The sequence below is a fragment of the Saimiri boliviensis genome, chromosome 10 (genome assembly GCF_048565385.1).
Source record: "Saimiri boliviensis isolate mSaiBol1 chromosome 10, mSaiBol1.pri, whole genome shotgun sequence".
Classification (NCBI taxonomy): Eukaryota; Metazoa; Chordata; class Mammalia; order Primates; family Cebidae; genus Saimiri; species Saimiri boliviensis.
In genome coordinates, this window is record NC_133458.1 from 113,219,318 (window position 1) to 113,240,136 (window position 20,819).

Sequence of the window (20,819 nt, forward strand, 5' to 3'; positions counted from 1 at the left end):
TGGAAAGTCGTAAGCATGAATTCACACCACTGTTGCACACCCCTAAAACTGCAATTCAGCAAGAGAGTGTGAAGACCAGCTCTTTTCACCCTGGCAGGGGATCTTCTGTTTCAGCAGTCCGGAGACTGTAACTCAGTTAACGAGGCTCCCTTGGCCTTTACTCTCCAGCATGTTATTCAAATTCTACCCTTTCTTTGCACAGTATCACTGCATGAAAGATGAAGTGGTTTGCTAAAAACATGCAGCAGCATCTAATCACACAGTCATATATGCATGTTGACCTATATCCCCGGTTTTCCAGCCTCCCAGGACATCAGGGCTTCTCAGACAGGTGCCTTCTGTTCCCAGAGGTAAGCATCTATGCCCAGGGGCAAGGGTGCCTGCCCAGGAGCATCATTCTACTGAAAATTTTGTGTAAAATTATTTTTATTTTAAAAACAAGTATGAAGAAATCTAAAGTTGAATGCCAAATGAGCATGCATTTGGAAGGTAAAGAAGGATATTTCAAAGAACTTTCTAAGCTGCTTCCTGGAATGGCCCAGACCTCGGCTTACTTCCTTTGGGTAAAAGCTGGAGCTGCTTCCTTTAGTGTACATGGCATTTCCAATAGAAGTGTGGCCACGTTATACTCAATTCTGATGCGGTATCTCCATTTACACAGCCACAATTACTCTCAAATGATTAGAGTGATTTCCCCTAAACATGCCGACAAGGTTTTAGTTATAGAACAATCAAGTTGACAATGATGTCATAGATTGAAATTCATTATGTCACTAAGTATTTATCTGGCCCAGAAAACATTGATTTGCCTATAAATGAAAAGTACAGGGCTCCATAATGATAATGGAACCTAAAACTGAGGTGAAAATATCATCACATTATCAATAATATCTAAGCTGTGGTGCATTGGCAGCCAAAAGTAGGGAATGATGAGTTTCACTCTGCATCAGAGATTCAGGGATTTCCTCTAAAGTTCAGTATCTTTACCTCCAAGACAAAGTCTATTAAATGTTTGGATAGGCCTCAAAGCCACCTTAAAAGAACAAGAAACAAAAACCAAAAAGTAAACAATCAAAGGCCCAAGTTCCATTTCCAACTCCAAATCACTGAGATGTTCAAACAAGCATACGGTAGTTAAGTAAGCACATCTTAGCCACTTTACAGGGCACTGCTGAGTGCATTTCCTTACTACACACTCATTATGTGACTGTCATTCTAACTACCTGCTGTTGGAGGCAGCACATTTCAAGTTCTCCAACAGAAAGACCTGTAAACTGAAAGGGCAAAGCCATCTTTAGAGGCCTAAACATAAGAAACATAAGTCAGCTGAATCCTAAAGAAATCTCCCCAACCTCAGGGACACTTGAGATGAAAGACTTAGAAGAAGACCCATTAAAGGGGTGGGAAAAACAACACAGTGAGTGGCAATTATGGGCCAAGCAGAGAGCCATTTCTTCCATACATGCTATTTTAACTGTGTAAGAATTAGGTATCATTCACTCCCACTCCTGCTTACAAATGTGAAAGCAGGAGTGAGCTAAGAACAATTCAATGACTTTGTTCTCGGACCAAACTGAAGGTCAGGCTGCTATCACGTGGCCCAATAACTAGATACACGAACTGCGGAGGAAGAGAGTTTTTATTTCTGTAACCGGTGACAGGGAGAAGGTCTGGAAATTATCACCAGACCAACTCAAAATTGCAAAGTTTTCCCGAACTTATATACCTTCTAAGCTACATGTCTATGTGTAAGTGTGAATCCATCTAAGACATAAGTGATTCACTCCTTTTAATCCATAACTAAGTTTTGAGTCCTGAAGACCTTCTTTTGGAGCCTCTGTAAGTTTACTTAATCGAAATGGGTCTAGGTGCTGGGGTGATTACCTATGTCTCCTGCTAAATTATAAAGGTTTGGGGAGTTCTTTAGACCCCAATAAACTTGTTTGTGGAGGCCTGGGGAGTGTTTTTCAGACCCACAATAAAACTTGTTTAATTCTAAAAGGGTCCTGTTAAGAATTCCTCTGTTATCCTGTCATGCTTCAAGGCCCAGGAAAAGCCTAGGTGAAACTCTTTGTGGGCTCTTTGTTACCTTCCAGCCTTTGTATAAGGACATTGGTTCAATCAGCTTTTAATATTTAACCTAGCTCCTCATTCAGTGCTGGGACAGTTGTAATGGAGGCCTGTGTTAGTGAGACCTGGCCTGCCTCAACTTCACCAAATTCACTTGAGATGAACCAATTTTTGGTCTGAAACACTTACACAAGAGCTTCAGAACTCACTACCCCCACCCCATAGAGTCTATTAAACCCCTGGGGCCATTTCCTCAGATCTAGCCTGGCTGCTTGCATCTCTTTTGCTCATATTTTGTTCATATGCTGCCCAGGCTGGAGTGCATTAGCATCATCATAGCTCACTGCAGCTTTGACCAGCTAGGCTCAAGTGGTCCTCTCACCTCAGCCTCCTGAATAGCTGGGACTGCAGGTGTGCATCACCATGCCAGGCAAATTAAAAAAAAAAAATTGTAGAGATGGGCTCTCACTACATTGCCCAGGCTGGTCTGGAATTCCTGGGCTCCAGTGATTCTCTTGCTTTGGCCTCCCACGTGTTGAGAGTCCAGGCACGAGTTACCATGCATGGCCTCCCTTTGCTTTCGGATGCCACCATCACCAAGGTGTCTGCCACCCACCCAGCCCCCTCATTATTTTTAGTGTATTTTATTTTGAAATTTCATGGTACTCATAGAGTGTTTTGGCTTCCAGAGACTGAAGAGCTCCTGCCTTGAAGATGAGGCACAGGTCCCCAGTTTCAGGGATCTTATGCTAATCACTATGGGGAAAAAGAGAGGGGTTGGAAAAATGAGGCATTTCTCTTATAGCTTTCATGGTGCGAATTGGAAATAATGAGTTAATTAGGAACGATTTTCTTTACTCTGATTGCTTTCCACCACACAGGCCTGGAAGATTTTAGCACAAAGTAAACTTGCTTCAGGCAAAGAACTGCTGCTTTTAGCCTACTAAAGGTAATGAGGGGGTCAGGTGGGTGGCAGACACCTGTAATCCCACCGCTTTTGGGAGGCCAAAGTGGGAGGATCTCTTGAGGCCAGGAGTTCAAAATCAGCCTGTGCAACACTGTGAGACTCCTTCTCTACAAAAATTCAGCCAGGCGTGGTGGTGCACACCTGTAGTCCCAGCTACTTGGGCAGCTAAGGTAGGAGAATCCTTTGAGCCCAGGAGTTCAAGGCTGCAGTGAGCCGTGATGACACTACTGCACTCCAGCCTGGGTGACAATGAGATCTTGTCTCTTTAAAACAACAACAGCAACAACAACAAGGTGAGAAGCAGTGTGCAAATGATAATCCTAGCTGAGATTAATCAAATAGATTTTCCCTGACGGTTCTTTGGCTATACAGCTATTCTTCTTGGGTAGTTCAGACTGTTCTAAAAGTGAGAACACAGATTGTACCAAGTCGTAAAAACAACGGAGTGGTATCTGCTCTAGTGCAGAGGTTCTTCAACTTTAGCATGCATCCGAATCACCTACAGGGCTTGATAAACACATTGCAAGGCCCACCTCCAGAAGGACTGATTCTGTAAGTCTGGGGAGGGCTCTGAATTGCTAACAAGTTCCCAGGTGATGCTGATGCTGGCAGTGGAGGGATCACACTTTTAGAAACACCACTCTCAAGGGTCTACCTCCCTTAAATGGTGATGGAAAGACCGACATCTTAAAGTTGTCTTTAACTAAACCTCATCAATCCTCAAAACTGTCTTTCCCCTATTTTGAGCATGAGAACTAGGTTCTGGCGACCCCTTGGCCCACACAGGCTTTTGTTTTTAGGGTGTAGGCTTGCATCTTCCTCCAGAAACGATGACCCCATTACCGGCACTTTGGTCCAGGCCCCAATCCTTTCTTGTCTGGATGACCATTATCCAGCCAGGTGTCCCCTCTGCCTGTGAAGGAGTCATCACTCCACTCTCTGCAGGCCCATCATTCTTATCTGGTTCAAACCCATCAAGAGGCACCCACCTGGCACAGGAAAGGCTGGGCTGTGGGCTGAATGGCACATGGATGGGTTTTCTTTGGCTTATAGAGTGTTTAAGCTTTTAGAAAATTAATTTTTAACATATATATATATTTAAATCAGGAGATTTACTAAAAACGTGGATTTTAGACTTCTGTTAAAAAATTAGAATGCTGGCTGGACGCAGTGTCTTGTGCCTGTAATCCCAGCACTTTAGGAGGCTGAGGCAGGTGGATCACTTGAGATCAGGAGTTCCAGGCCAGCCTGGCCAACATGGTGAAACCCTGTCTCTACTAAAAATTAAAAAATTAGCCGGGCACGGTGGTACGCACCTGTAATCCCAGCTACTTGGGAGGCTAAGGTACGAGACTCGCTTGAGCCCAGGAGGCAGAGGCTTCAGTGAGTTGAGATTACACCAAATTGCACTCCAGCCTGGGTGAGTCTCAGACAAAATAAAAACAAAAAACCAGAATTTCCAGCAGCAAGTCCCTGGGGCTGAGAAACAGCATTCTCTTCTGAAGCATCACACGTCCCCAGGTGTCCTGTGACTGCTTCTTTAATTCCAAGCACCCACTGCTTCACATTTGACAATCTTTATGTGGTACACTACCGATGCGGCTTGTAATTAAAATTAGCAAGTTTTTCTAGCCTGGCAATATGAAAATCAATGGTGGGTCCGAAAGTCCATGGCATTTTAGATCTGATGACGTGTAATACTAACCTGGCTCCTTAGAAGCTTTTGAAGTTTGCAGTTCTTGCCCCAAACATTTGACCTAAAAATATGACTCTGGCCATTATTATATTGCACAATAACCAAACCATGTTTTATTCCTTCCCTACAAAGAGATAAACAATTCAGGAATGGTTTTAAATTCCCTGGATGTGGAGTGGATGGATGGCTGGGAGCATTTACAGAGGTGGTCATAGGCTGGTGTACGATATAGTGTTGACAGGCAGCCGGGCTGGAACCAGCATGTCCTTTTCTCTGCCAGCTCTTCCTCTGTCTGTGTTCGGGTGAGGCAATCAATTGCTCTAATGCTCAGTTTTCTCCATCAAATGGAGATTATAATAAAATGTATCTCACTGAGTTCTCCTGAGAACTGAATGACATAATGTGCGTGTCACACATGTTCTAAATCAGGCTAATGTTGTTATTTATATTGTATTTGTTTTTTAACCTCAGACTTCTATCGTTAAGAATTTTGTTATCTGATTGTCTAATATCTGATTCCTTACGTTACAGATGGAAAATGTGAAGCATAAGCTGGTCAATCAAGGGGCCACAAGGTCATATAACTGGTAACATCAGACAAATCGGGTCCAGAGCCCAGAATCCTGAACCCTCCATTCACAGTGGGGGAGAAATCTGTTGCCATTTGTTAGATCACTTGGTCCAGCTTAGAAGAGTTATAAATATACCATAAGCTCAAAACCAATAAAAAGCATTGGTCTGTGTCTAACACCTGTGAGTTATCGGTATAGTACATTTATATAGTTTGGAAAGGCTTCCTACGTAAATGTCTTGCTGCTGTTAGCATTTTCTGCATGACTACAAGTCTGTAAAAGACCTGAAGATGGTTAGCATTTTCTGCATGACTACAAGTCTGTAAAAGACCTGAAGATGGATGGTCCTGTTTCTCTGGTTGGTTGTGGAATGAGATAAACATACAGGCAAAAGCAAGAAGAAGTTTCCTTTGTAAAAAGTATTTAAAACATACTTTCTCCTTCAAACTCTAGGAAGCTCAGTTCTTTAAGCGGAAAGACACCAATACCGTAGTAGTTTTGATGAATAAAGACCACAGAAAAAGACATGGATCCTCTAAGACTTAGGAAAAGGTAGAACAGGACGAGTGATGATGAATCTGTTTCCACACCTTGACTCGTTCAAAGCCAGCTCAAGGGAAGTGGCTGGCTGGGGGCTGTGAGGGGAGGGGAGGGGAGGGAGAGCAATGGGATTGGTGGTGGGGAGAGGTCCAGAGGGAGTGGAAGAATGAGGGCTGTTGGTTTCATGACAAGAAAGAGTGGCTGTGAGGAAAAGATGTGACCAAAACGCAGTTCTGAAAGCTGCCTTCTTAATTTGAAATACACACTCTATTTGAAATACACACCTCGGAAAAGCAAATGCATTGCCTTGCATGCCACACTCATCTGGATTGATTTAATATGTGGGTAGTCCTGGCCTTATGTTTCTATCCTGTTTTCTAAGGAATTCATGTCAAGCTGCTATTTTAATTATTTTGTAAACAAAACCTGTCCTTATGTGAAATAAAAAAAATAAAAGCAGAGTGCAGTGAGCTTCTGTTAGCTTCTACCCTTCAGCTGGCCCAGAAGAGGCAGCTGATAGATGCATTCCTCCCTCATCTGAGCTCATCTAAGAGCCCATGGACCTGAGATGAGGGCTTACAGCTTGAAATGAAGGGTGACATGGCTGACGCTGGTGGGGAAGTGCGTGGGGCAGAATTTCTGGAAGAGTTTCATTAGAAGACAGGAGAAACAGGCACTAGGGTAGAAGCATGTCCCTGATTACTTTGGGATCAGGCTGGATCTAGGGGCAAGGGTTGGCAGCTCATATAGGGTCAGCTGTTTGAGCTGGGATAGCACTGCTTCTTCAGAGCTTATGCACATCCCTGGGAGTGGGTTTCTGTATTGTGTGGGTAGTTAGAAACTCTGGGCTGAGTTGGGATGGCTTGGCTCTTCTCTTTCCGCCTCCACCTTCAACCTCTAAATACCAGGAGGACTGGGGGACTCTTCTGAGCCTTTGCAGCAGGCAGGATTCTAAGATTGGCTCCAAGATTTACTGCAGGAAAATCTGTGGTATATGTGCCCAGGGACTGTGAATTACTCGGGGATTAGGATGGCTGACTTTAAGAAAAAGAGATTATAAGAGTCTGACTTAAACACACAAACTCAATCTGGGCCTAGAGGTCAAAGAGAGAGAGGAAGTCAAAGATTCAAGGTGAGAAGGGTTTGATATACCATTGTTGGCTGGAAGATGGAGGGGACCATGTGGCAAGGAATGTGGGCAGTGTGAAGAACCCAGGGTGGTCCCTGGCTGAGTCAGCAAGGAAACAGGCACTTCAGTCCTAACCACAAGGAACTGAATTCTGCCAACAAGAATGAGCTTGAAAGCAGGTTTTTCCATAGAACTTCCAGATGAGAACTCAGCTTGGCTGACATTGACTTCAGGTATTTCACCTTGCAATAGACTGAGCAGAGAATCCAGCCATACTGTCCAGGACTTCTGACCTATATACCTGTGAGCTAACTTTGTGATAATTTGTAACACAACAAAATAGGAAACAAATATGACCTTCTTCAAGTGATTTCCTTTATGACCCAAAGCTCATTTTCAACACATTCTTTTGCCTTGGGAGAAATATCTGCCTGATTATAGAACCAATAGCAGTTATATTTCTCCCGGGGAACTGTGGCCAGTCTTCGTTTTCTGAAAAACCACAAATTGTGCAAGTGGCCTTGCTCTTCTATTAGAAGGGAGATCAGCCCTCCACCCCAGCCCTCTGAGGGATGGCTCTGCCGTGGTATGGAAGCTGCCCTGGGCTTTACTGAGACCATGTGAGTCAGACTGGGGGTGGGGAGTGGGTAGGACCTGGACATCTGTCCTCTTTAAAGCGCCCAGGTGAGTCCAGTGCATACTCAAGGATGTGAATCACAAAATTGGAGGGGATAAGACAGAGGTAGAGAGACTAATTTGGAGGCAGCTGCAACAATCTCTGAGTGATAACAATGACTTGGGCCCTGTCTGTGTGCAGGAGGGGAGGCAAAGGGAGAGGGGAGATGCCAAGTGATAAAATGGATAGAACTTGGTGACCAATTGGAAGAGGGTGTTGAGGGAAAGAGAGACGCCCCTTTGGCTGAAGCCATTTGTTTGAATTCAGGATCTTTTTCTTACAAATTATGAAACTTCTTATAGTTACTGTCTTTCCAGACCTGGGTTTTGTCCTTTATCACCAAGTCCAGTTAAAGATGCAGGAGTGACAAGGGTTAGCTCTTTGCTTCTAAGCATATGAGGTTCAAGGGGAAAACCGCTTTGATTCTACTTTTTAAAATAGTGATTAAACCAATCGACTGCAAAGCCTTTGGGTGAATGAAACGATAGGAAATGTGTCGGCTGCTGTTCCATCTGGGTCAGACAGTCTGCTTAGTGAAGACAAGGGCAGCATTTTGCATAGAGCGCTTTCTAGCCACCCACTCCCTCTCACTGAATAGATGAGCAATTTTGAGGGATAATCCAAAGGGATGTGGCTCATCCATGTGAGTGTAATGGTGAAAATGTGATAATACTTACTCCTCACTAAATGAAAAGTTGCCTGGAAGATGATTTTTTTAAAAAAATGCAAACCTTTTCCCCCTTGCTGACTTGCTTTAAAATTTCTGAATTGTATTCCCATCTAAAAATATATTTAAGTTTCAGGCAAAGATGTATTTTTTTCTTGCTAACGTTAACATCTTTTTTCCTGGGACGTGCCACAGGGATACTTAGGAAAAGCTCTCTAAGCTCTGAGGATGGCCTTGCTGCCAGTCCCAGGCGCACCAGCATCTCAGGGCCCCGTCTTCCTGCAGTGGCTGTCATATTCCTTCCAGAAGTGTCACTGGAGTTTCCTGCTATCCACTGGTTTCTGGAGCATGGGATGAGTGAGTTAATCTTTTCATTAAATACTGGTCAGAATCTAAGAACCTCACACCTACGTCCTTCCATGTTTCTAGAGGGTATGTGGAGAACCCAAAAAACAATACTCACTTGTCCTTTAGAAGTAACCAATAGTAAGTCTGATGAAATTACAGTTGACTCTTGAACAATGTGTTTGAACTGTGTGAGTCTACTTACATATGAATTTTTTTTTTTTTTTGAAACAGAGTCTCACTCTGTCACCCAGGCTGGAGTGCTGTGGTGCAATCTCGGCTCGCTGCAACCTCTGCCTCCCTGGTTCAATTGGTTCTCCTGCCTCAGACTCCCAAGCAGCTGGGATTACAGCTGGAGAGGATGTGGAGATATAGGAACACTTTTACACTGTTGGTGGAAGTGTAAATTAGTTCGACCATTGTGGAAGACAGTGTGGCAATTCCTCAAGGATCTAGAAATAGATTTGACCCAGCAATCCTGTTACTGGGCTTATACTCAAAGGATTATAAACTATTCTACTATAAAGACACATGAACCCGGATGTTCACTGCAGCACTGTTTATGATAGCGAAGACTTGGAGCCAACCCAAATGCCCATCAATGATAGACTGGATAAAGAAAATGTGGCACATATACATCATGGAATACTATGCAGCCACAAAAAAGAATGAGTTCATGTCCTTTGCAGGTGCATGAAGCTGGAAACCATCTTTCTCAGCAAACTAACACAAGAACAGAAAACCAAATACCACATGTTCTCACTCATAAGTCAAAGTTGAACTGAGAACACATGGACACAGGGAGGGGAACATCACACACTGGGGCCTGTTGTGGGGTGGGGAGACAAGGGGAGGGAGAGCATTAGGACAAATATCTAATGCATGTGGGGCTTAAAATCTAGATGATGGGTTGACTGGTGCAGCAAAGCACCGTGGCACTTGTATACCTATGTAACAAACCTGCACGTTCAGCACATGTGTCCCCGAACAAGTAAAATAATAAAAAAAAGAAATCCACATTTCAGTCATCATTTTGAACCATTCACAATCCATCTACTCAATTCACTCATTTATCCAACTGCTCCCTCTACATCCATCCATCCATCTGGTGGGGTAGACCCACCGTCTATTCATCTCACAGATACTATTCTAGGGTCAGTACATTTCTTTAAAAGAAACATCTTGAATGAGGGATTAAGTTCTTGCTTATAGGCAGTAACTCATTGATTTTTACACTTTCTAGTTTTCTATATGTTGTCCACATATACATTTAGCTTATCTATGATATCGAAATCCATGTATTTTGTAACCAGAGAGCTGGAGTAGTCCCAGAGAGAAACATCATAGAAAAGCTCACAAAACAGTACGAATTAACTTTTACTGGGTAGTTACCCCATGTAGGGCAAGTGCTGAGAGCATCACAGGCATTGTTTCACCACGTCCTCAGACACACTTTCCACCGTCCTCCGAAGCGGCTCCTATTTTTATCACCTATCCTTGTCACTAAAAATCTAGAATTTGAGGCTCGGCTGGGTGTGGTGGCTCACACCTGTAATCATAGCACTTTGGGAGGCTAAGGCAGGAAGATTGCTTGAGGCCAGGAGTTTGAGACAAGCCTAGGCAACATAGTGAAACCTCATTTCTACAAAAGAAAAAAAAAAAAAGTGTGTGTGTGTGTGTGTGTGTATATATATATATATATATATATATATATATATATATATATATGTATGTATATAAAATAGCAGCCAGGCACGGTGGCCACGCCTATAATCCCAGCACTTTAAGAGGCAGAGGCAGATGGATCACCCGAGGCCAGGAGTTTGCAACCAGCCTGGTCAACATGGTGAAATTCCACTTCTACTAAAAATACAAAAATTAGCTGGGCATGGTGGCACATACTAGTGGAAGCTAATTTTTTTGTATTTTTAGTAGTGATAGGGTTTCACTATGTTGGCCAGGGTGGTCTCAAACTCCTGACCTCAAGTGATCCACTGGCCTTGGCCACCCAAAGTACTGGAATTATAGACATGAGCCACTATGCCTGGCCCAAAGTGCAAAGGCTTTTAACCATGTGTATCTGGGACTGAGAGGACAATGCAGAATCTTTCTAAGGCAAGTTATCTGAGAGAGCTCCACTCATAAACCACAAGATTGTTCCAGATAGCTCTTTGTTACAGGCTGCTCTCTGAAAAGTTAGGTTCCCCTGCTCTTAAATAATCCTATTCCTGACAAATCCTCTCCTCTCTCCTCATCCACTAGGCACTGTGCACACAGGAGAGCAAAATCACCTCATACTGGCTCTCTGAGTCCTTAACAAAAGGCAAACTAAAGAGACTTAGACATTTCTAGAAATGAAGGGTCTAGAAAGAAAATGATTAGATTACAATAACTAGATTATAAGAATGCAATGTTGACAATTTTAAGCCAGTTTTTTTTTTTATCTGAAAGTGTAACACACTTTCAGATAAAAAGTGTGTTACATATTATATTATATACATATTATATACTTGGCCAATTAGTTTCTAATTAAACTCAACTCTTAAAAACAGCAACTATTTATTAGTGACTATATGTAAATGTATGAATTTGGATATGTAACTACATTGTACCCATAAACTGGGCATTAATGCTAAGGGTCTACTAACCTCCTTGGAAATGCAGTCATCTTTGGGTTCTGCCAGAGCAGCCATTTCTCCTAAAAGATAGTTTCAGTGAAGAACGCAGGCAGAGAAATTATCCATAGCCCTGGGGTAGGCATAGGAAAGTCCCCAGGATCAGACTTCCCTTTGATCCTGGGGCTGCTTGATAATTCCGACTTCCCTTTGGCAGAGAGCACAGATAAGGGCCTTTACACCCTGGCAACATGCCTGGGGACTTCATTAACCTAAGGGCTCTGCCATCTTTGCTGTAAGTAACATAGGAAAAACTCACAAGGAGAAAAAAAATGTTATCTCTGTGAATTCACATGCAAGGATTTGATTCTAATTCTTTGGACTTTTTCAGGAAACAGCAATGGAGAACACCCCTGATCTAAAAGCACCAGTCCCGTCTGAAGCTACAGCACCTTAAATCCAGGGACACCTTCACCTAGTTTAGATGGTTGAAAGAAGTGAGATCTAATGATCTACCAGAACCTGAGATGAATTATTGCGAGGGGGCAGAACCAGGTCACAGAGTGAACTGCAAACTCATGAGTAAGCGCATTTTGAGAGCTTTGCTCCCTGGTTTAGTGCTACTGTGGGTTTTCAAGCAAAATAAATGAGTTGATCATAGTTAATCCACTTGCTCATCAACCTGAACTTCCCTTTGCTAATAGAGCAAGAAGGGTAAAAGGCACTGGTAGTAGAACATTCTGCCTTCAGAACAGGTTTGAAAATGTAGTTGGTGTGGGGAGGAGACGGGCTTGGGCTGCCTGCCTCCCTAGCCTGGGTCTTACAGTGTTGGGTGAGGCCAGGGACGGGAAGAGCCCAGTCCTAGGTATCTCTGACCCGCTCAAATGGCTCTGTGCTACCACATTCATTCACCTGCTTACAGGTTAGACTAACTTTACTCATGTTGGCTCTGTGAGATCCTTGGAAAGTAAGAATTTACTTTTTCTCAAGACTTTTACCTGAAGAAAAGTCTTTTTTTTTTTCCCCAGAGTGTGACCACTAAATTGAATGCTGGAGCTGAAAGTTACAAATCTGAACTCAAGATGTTTATATTTGAAATTTCTTTTTTTTTTTTTTTTTTTTTTTTCTTTTAGAGATAGAGTCTCGCTCTGTCACCCAGGCTGGAGTACAGTGGCATGATCTCGGCTCACTGAAACCTCTGCCTTCTGGGTTCAAGTGATTCCCCTGCCTGAGCCTCCTGAGTAGCTGGGATTACAGCTGCCCATCACCATGCCCAGCAAATTTTTTATATTTTTGGTAGAGGCGGGGTTTTACCATGTTGGCCAGGCTGGTCTCAAACTCCTGACCTCAAGTGATTCACTCGCCTTGGCCTCCCAAAGCTCTGGGATTACTGGTATGAGCCACCGTGCTGGGCTTGGAGTGTTTTTAAAAATAAGTGTTAAAGAATATTTTTTATTTAGCTAATTGGTACAATAAGTCATTCAATATATATTTAAGTAATAAAATAATAATACACCCTTGCAATCACTTCAGCATATCTCTTTATAGGTAACGAGTTTCCTTATTCACTACCGGTTTCTGCCATCCACAGTTTTCTCAGTTCTGAAATCCTATCTTTGACATGGGTGATTTCTCTATTTTTACATGCTTGAGAATGTCTGTATTTGACCTAGTCATACATCACTGACAACTAGTATGGTAGAGAACAATTCTTTTCCCCCTTTAAATACACATCTTACCAAGCACATCTTAGTGCTGCGAAGAGAACATTCCAATTTTCTTGGCCTTTGCTGTTTCCCAGGCGTCCGGCAGTTTCTCTTACTTGTTTATAGCATTCTTCAGTTCAAAAATTCTTCCTCCAGAAACTCCTCAGCTCCTTTTGGAGTTAATCCAGTGCAATAAACTGAAGGAAATTTGGGGAAACTTCACATGTGCTCTCAACATGATTCAAGAGAACATTTTATCTTTAAAACTTTATAAGAGAGCAATGAATGGTAAGAAGGACTATGTCATTCTGGAAGCTTGCTGTGTATTGGATTATTATTCTTTTTTCTTATGTGTCTACTAAATTTTTTTTACTATGAACTTACATATATATTTTATTATATCAATTCCAGCTATCTGAAATATGAGGAATTTCAATTTTAATTAGGTATATATTTTTTAGATCAGAATATGTTTTCATTTTTTCCCATTGGTTATTATGTTTCTCTAGTTTGTGTTTTAGAAACATCTACTGTTCATATATTAGATTTCTGGGTTGTAAAAAGTTCTATTTTCATCTCCAGTTTCCACTGTGAAGGAATAATTTTTTTTGTTTGTTTGTCTTCTAATTCAGTAATTCCTTTTCCCATGGTCTCTAAGTCACATACCTGTGACTGTTGGTCAAAAGGTGGGACCCATTATCTCCTTACTGTTCTTACCATTCATTGCTCTCTTAGGAAGTTTCCAAGATCAATGTTCTCTTGAATCATGTAGAGAACATGTGGAATTTACTAGCATCTCTTTACATTGAATTTATTTCAAAAGAAGCCAATCTCTATGAATTTTCTTAGTGTTTCTTTTTATTTGAACCACAGAATACTTTTTATATGAAATGACTGATAACTTCTTTCAATGCAAAGAAAGTAACAACAAATAATTTTCCCGACCAACTAACCAGTGGCGTTTCCTACAAAAAATACCTATCTCCAGCAGCCCATGGATCCACCAGCAGAGAAATGAATAATCAAAATAGAGTATATACACACTAGGGAATACTATTCAGCCTTAAGAAGGGAGGAAACACTGGCACACGCTGAGACATGGTTGAACCTTGAAGACATTATGTTCGCTGAAATAAGCCAGGCACAAAAGGGCAAACGCTGTATGATTCTATCTACATGAGGTGCCTAGTGTGGTCAAATTCCTAGAGACGAGAAGTAGGATGGTGGCTGCCAAGGGCTCAGAGGAAGCAGGGAATCAGGAGTTGGTGTTTAATGGGGACAGAATTTCAGTTTAGAAAGATAAAAAAGTTCTGGAGATGGATGGTGATGATGGTCACACAACAATGTGAATGTACACAGTGCCACTGAGCTCTACATGCTGAAAAATGGTTAAGATGGTCAATTTTGCTATGCATATTTTACCACAACTGAAAATAAAAAAACCTTTAATCTACTATGCCGGCCATTAGAAGGGGCATTTTACTCAAATTTGTATTTGTAGATACAGGCAAAGAAAAAATAAGCTTTAAAAAAAAAAAAAAAAAAAACCCTGAGATTATTTTTTCAGAGTGAGACAGGGAAAAGCAAGAAAGAAAAGATGAAAGAAGCCAGGCATGGTAGCACACACCTGTCATCCCAGCACTGGGGGGATCACTTGAGGTCAGGAGTGCTAGACCAGCCTGGCCAATGGAGAAACCTCGTCTCGACTAAACTACGCAATTTAGGTAAAAGAATCACTTTAACCTGGGAGGCAGAAGTTGCAGTGAGCCCAGATCAAGCCACTGAACTCCAGTCTGGGTGACAGAGGGAGACTGTGTCAAAAAAAAAAAAAAAAAAAAAAAAAAAAGGTGAAGGTGGAACGACCCCAAAGTGCACGAAGACAGCACCACAGAGCTCACTGTGACACCTGCGGCGACTCTCCGCACCCTCGGTCTGCTTTGCCTCCATCTCTTCCTGCTCCGGGTTTGGGGCATCTCAATGATATTATAATCATCAGAAATTCCTCTCCATTTCTGGCCTGAGCACTTTCTTCATTTCTGGTTTTCATTAAATCATGGTTTTCGGTATTGATCGGTTTTGTCTTTTCTGTTTGTCATTCCCGTTGGAATGGCGGTGGGGTTGATAGGTAGCCTCAACAGGCATCCGTATCACTTGATGGATGTCTGACCCCTGCTCTGGAAAAGGAGGGATTTGGCAACGGTTTTAGCACTCTTGCGTTAGCACATGCCAGCGTTCTTTCCCTTTGCACCAAGGACTGAATTGTGACATTACAAGTTTGAGCATCTAGATAAAGCCAGACCAGTCACGAAAAGAAGGAAAAGGGAATTTTTTTTTTAAATGGGCTTTTCTCTTGTAAAAAATTATTTAAAAAAATTATTGATGTTAAAATAGTTAACAGAGAAAACACAAAAGGCTACAATCCCACTATTTTGATAATTCCTGTGATTTTTTAAAAAAGAAATCTATTGTTAGGAAACATAAACAAGTTTTTAAAAAGGAAAATAACCCTTTGTTAGAAAATATAAACAGGTAAAAAAGAAAAGGCATAATAAGTGAAATCCTGTACACCCCACCCCCACATAATCCTCAAAGGTAGTCACTGTTACTTAGTTCTTGTTATTTTTTCCTAGAAATAATTTTTCTAACTATTAATAAAAAATGACATCAACAGGGTAATATTAAAAGCACTGCTCTGCATTTCATAAAACATATTGAGGCCAGGTGCGGTGGCTCATGCCTGTAATCCCAGCACTTTGGGAGGCCAAGGCAGGCAGATCAACCGAGGTCAGGAGTTTGAGACCAGACTGGCCAACATGGTAAAACCCTGTCTGTACTAAAAATACTAAAAAAATTAGCTGGGCATGTTGGTGGGCACCTGTAACCCCAGCTACTTGGGACGTTGAGGCAGGAGAATCCCTTGAATCTGGGAGGGGGAGGTTGCAGTAAGCCGAGGCCATGCCATTGCACCCCAGCCTGGGCAACAAGAATGAAACTCAGTCTCAAAAGAAAACAACAACAACAAAAAAACCCCCACGACCAGCAAAAAACGTATTAGGAAATTTTCCCCATAATTACAGTCTGCTCCCCTGCTGCTTCTGCCCTTAGAGTGTACCAGCCAGTCTCCCTGCTGGAGACACTGGCTTTCCTGTCGTTGCTGTTCTCACAATGCAGAGTTGAATAATTTTGTCTATATATCCCAAATAGTTTTTGCAAATATGCCCAAGATACATTTTGATACATTTGATAAATACTGCTAAAGTACCTTGAACAAAATGGGCCCAATAGTGTACACATGCTTCTTTCACTCCCTCATCATCCCTGGGTACCATCAAACTTTTGACTTTTTGCTTTCTGATTGGCGCATTTAAAAAAAATAGGCTTTAATTTCTTTTAAAGCAGTTTTAGGTCCGCAGCAAAACTGAGCAGAAAGCAAACCATTCTCATATATCCCATCTCCACACATGCACACCTTCCTCCACTACCAATATTCCACACAAGAGTGGTATATTTGTCACACCTGATGAGCCTATCCTAGCACATCATTATCACCCAAGGTGTATACTTTCCATCAGAGGTTACTCTTGGTGTTGTATGTTCTGTGGGTTTTGACAAATGTATAATGACCTGGAGCCACCATCATAGTATCCTACGGAAGAGTTTCATTGCCCTAAAAACACTTTGTACTCCTCCTATTCATCCCTCCCTCCCGGCAAAATCTTCACAACCGCTGATCCTTTTTACTGTCTCCATATGTTTTGAAGGTCATCTAGATGAAATGTCAAAGTACGGAGCCTTTTCAGATTGGCTTCTTTCACTTAGTAATACGTATCTAAGATTTCTTCATGTCTTTTTATAGCTTGGCAGCTCATTTCTTTTTAGTACTGAAAAATATTCCATTGTTTGGATGTAGCACAATTTATCCGCTTGCCTGCTGAAAGACCTTTTGCTTCCAAGATGCCTCCAAGTTTTGGCAATTATGGATAGAGCTGCTGTAACATGTGCCGATGTTTGTACGGATGTAAGTTTTCAACTCCTTTGGGTGAATACTGAGGAGCAAGATTGCTGAATCATATGGTAAGGGTATGTTTAGTTTTGTAAGAAACAATCAAACTGTCTTTGAAAGCAGCTGTACCATTTTGTGTTTCCACCAGCAATGAATGAGAGTTCCTGTTGTTCCATATCCTTGCCAGATGTTGTGTTGTCAGTGTTTGGATTTTGGCTATTTTAGTGGGTGTGTTTGGTAGCTCCTTGTTTTAATTTGCAATTCTCTAATGACAAATATGGTTGGGCATCTTTTCATAGGCGAATTTTCCATTTGTATATATTTGGTGAGATATCTGCCCAGATCTTTTGCCCATTTTTTAAATTGGCTTGTTTGCATTCTCACTGTTGACTTTTATGAGTTTTTGGTCACTGTGCGTACGATCTGTTTATCAGATATGTCTTTTGCAAATATTTTCTTCCAGTCTGTAATTTGTCTTCTCATTTTCTTGATGGAACATCTTCTGTGTGTTTATTGGTCATTGTGGTTTTTTTTCCCCCCTAAAAACTGACTTTAGGTTCTGGCCCATTTTTCAGATGGTTTGTCTTTTCTTTAACAATGTAAATTAGTTCATTTTGCCTTTGAAAGCTTAAAGTGTAACAGATTTATCTATCCCTTGATCATTTGAAAGACGTCACCTGTGAACTCATCCATTTTGTTTTGTTTTAGGGAAAGTTAACATTTTCTTTTGTCCATTCTGTGCTAAGCTCCTTGCCTCTAATCCCTAAGAAGTCAACATTTGGACCTTGCTGCAGAGAAAGAAGAGAAAAGCCTTTTGTTTAAGAAGTCTTCATTTAATTTTCCTGTCTTTTTTTTAGGTTACTGAATATATTAATATCAAGATTCATATAAATATATTTATCTTGATATGTTTGTTCACAATTTCTAGGTCAGGTAGTAAATACCTAGGTAGTAAATAAGAACACTGCAGCTTTCATAGTGCTGGCAAAGATGAAGGTGTTCTCTCCCATAAAGGCAAAGGTAGACTTTTAACTGTACTGAGACTGTCAGATTGACTCTTACTGTTAGCAAAGAGTGACATTGATATTTCCTACGACAGAAGTCCATTATCTTTCTGGACCATGAACCCTGTTTATCTGATGAGTACCTTGGATCCATTCCCGAGGAACATGTGCAAATGTACCCCTGAAACACCAGGGCTTTATAGATGTCCTGACACTAATTTCAGAATGTGGCTCTTACAGACATAGAAAGGGTTTCCACTTTCCATTAGTGATTTGTTTCTAATTTTTTTTTCTAATGTCATTTCTACAGAAAATGCAACTTGATGAGAAGGTTTAGAACTAACCATTGGAAATCACGGAATGTGATTCAGCATTTTGCTTCCTAGAGTCCAGAGAGGAAGGATATAAACCACCCCAACACTATGGCAGCTGAACCATGGCTGGTGGGAAGCTTGAGAACCATGGCTTGAGACCCCAAAATGCCTCTTTAATGTGAGCTCTGGATCTCTTTTCCTCAAATGGAACAGATTCCTTAATGTTGGGCTAGGATAGAATCAAAACTTCCAGGATGCCTCTCTGAGGAGGTTAGAGATTGTGGACAGGGCCTGTGTAAATTCTCTAGAGCAGGTGTCCCCAAACTATGGCCTGTGGGCCGCATGCGGCCCCCTGAGGCCATTTATCCGCCCCCCCCGCCGCACTTCAGGAAGGGGCACCTCTTTCATTGGTGGGCCCTCCAACGGTCTGAGGGACAGTGAACTGGCCCCCTGTGTAAAAAGTTTGGGGACGCCTGCTCTAGAGAGATGATGGCCAGTCCCTTCCCTTTCTTTCTCTTCTAGAAGGGCAAGATCACCTGATGCCTTGCCCCAAAAGCAAATGTACAAATGTCCCTGCTGCTTTCGTCTGATCAAAACCTGAAGGGACTTTTGCAGAAGACATGTGTATGAATAACATGCCACTATATTCTAGATTAAATTTGCTTACAAAAAATAAACGGGCTTGATCAGGAACATGGCTGCGTTGTGTGCACATTTCAGCGTACTCCTTCTGAAAAACCCTGCATCATGTTCTGGGCCTGCCCATAACTGGTCCTTACAAAGTACCCTACATTGTCCACTGCCAGAGGCATGGAAGAGTGCTGTGTCATTGCCTGTTTTCTTTTTTTTTTTTTTTTTTATTTTTATTTTATTGCATTTTATTGCATTTTAGGTTTCGGGGTACATGTGATGAACATGCAAGATTGTTGCATAGGTACACACATGGCAGTGTGGTTTGCTGCCTTCCGTCCCCTCACCTGTATCTGTCATTTCTCCCCATGCTATCTCTTCCCACTTCCCCACCCCCCGCCCCTCCCCCATTTCCCCCCAACGGACCCCAGTGTGTAGTGCTCCCCTCCCTGTGTCCTTGTGTTCTCATTGTTCAGCACCCGCCTATGAGTGAGAATATACGGTGTTTGATTTTCTGCTCTTGTGTCAGTTTGCTGAGAATGATGGTTTCCAGGTTCATCCATGTCCCTACAAAGGACGTAAACTCATCCTTTTTGATGGCTGCGTAATATTCCATGGTGTATATGTACCACATTTTCCCTATCCAGTCTATCGTCGTTGGGCATTTGGGTTGGTTCCAGGTCTTTGCTATTGTAAACAGTGCTGCAATGAACATTCGTGTGCACGTGTCCTTGTAGTAGAATGATTTATAATCCTTTGGATATATACCCAGTAATGGGATTGCTGGGTCAAATGGGATTTCTATTTTTAGGTCCTTGAGGAATCGCCACACTGTCTTCCACAATGGTTGAACTAATTTACATTCCCACCAACAGTGTAGAAGTGTTCCTATTTCTCCACATCCTCTCCAGCATCTGTTGTTTCCCGATTTTTTAATGATCGCCATTCTAACTGGTGTGAGATGGTATCTCGATGTGGTTTTGATTTGCATTTCTCTGATGACCAGTGATGATGAGCATTTTTTCATATGTTTGTTGGCCTCCTGTATGTCTTCTTTTGTAAAGTATCTGTTCATGTCCTTTGCCCATTTTTGAATGGGCTTGTTTGTTTTTTTCTTGTAGATCTGCTTTAGTTCTTTGTAAATTCTGGATATCAGCCCCTTGTCAGATGGGTAGGCTGCAAAAATTTTTTCCCATTCTGTTGGTTGCCGATTCACTCTACTGACTGTTTCTTTTGCCGTGCAGAAGCTGTGGAGTTTGATTAGGTCCCATTTGTCTATTTTGGCTTTTGTTGCCATTGCTTTTGGCGTTTTGGTCATGAAGTCCTTGCCTACACCTATGTCCTGAATGGTTTTGCCTAGATTTTCCTCTAAGGTTTTTATGGTGTTAGGTCTGATGTTTAAGTCTTTAATCCATCTGGAGTTAATTTTGGTGTAAGGTGTCAGGAAGGGGTCCTGTTTCTGCTTTCTGCACATGGCTAGCCAGTTTTCCCAACACCATTTATTAAACAGGGAGTCCTTTCCCCATTGCTTGTTTTTGTCAGGTTTGTCGAAGATCAGATGGTTGTGGGTATGTTGTATTTCCTGTGAGGCCTCTGTTCTGTTCCATTGGTCTATATCTCTGTTTTGGTACCAGTACCATGCTGTTTTGATTACTGTAGCCTTGTAGTATAGTTTGAAGTCCGGTAGTGTGATGCCTCCTGCTTTGTTCTTTCTGCTTAGAGTTGACTTGGCTATGCGGGCTCTCTTTTGGTTCCATATGAAGTTTAAGGTGTTTTTTTCCAGTTCTGTGAAGAAGGTCATTGGTAGCTTGATGGGAATAGCGTTGAATCTGTAAATTACTTTGGGCAGTATGGCCATTTTCACGATGTTGATTCTTCCTAACCA

The 20,819-nt window shown here is 41.9% G+C and overlaps 1 protein-coding gene across 12 annotated transcripts in view; it reads right to left on the reverse strand.

Moving 5' to 3' along the window:
• Positions 1-20,819, reverse strand: part of HECW1 (HECT, C2 and WW domain containing E3 ubiquitin protein ligase 1) — a 600,315-nt gene that overhangs the window by 170,553 nt on the left and 408,943 nt on the right. Inside the window, exon 1 of one of the 12 annotated variants that reach the window (XM_074379776.1) lies at positions 11,311-12,620. The exons of the other annotated variants lie outside the window; for them this stretch is intronic. Coding sequence (XP_074235877.1) covers positions 11,311-11,355 — 45 coding nt within the window. The 5' untranslated portion in view covers positions 11,356-12,620. Of the gene's footprint in view, positions 1-11,310; positions 12,621-20,819 lie in introns of those variants that run through there. 12 annotated transcript variants of the gene reach the window in all.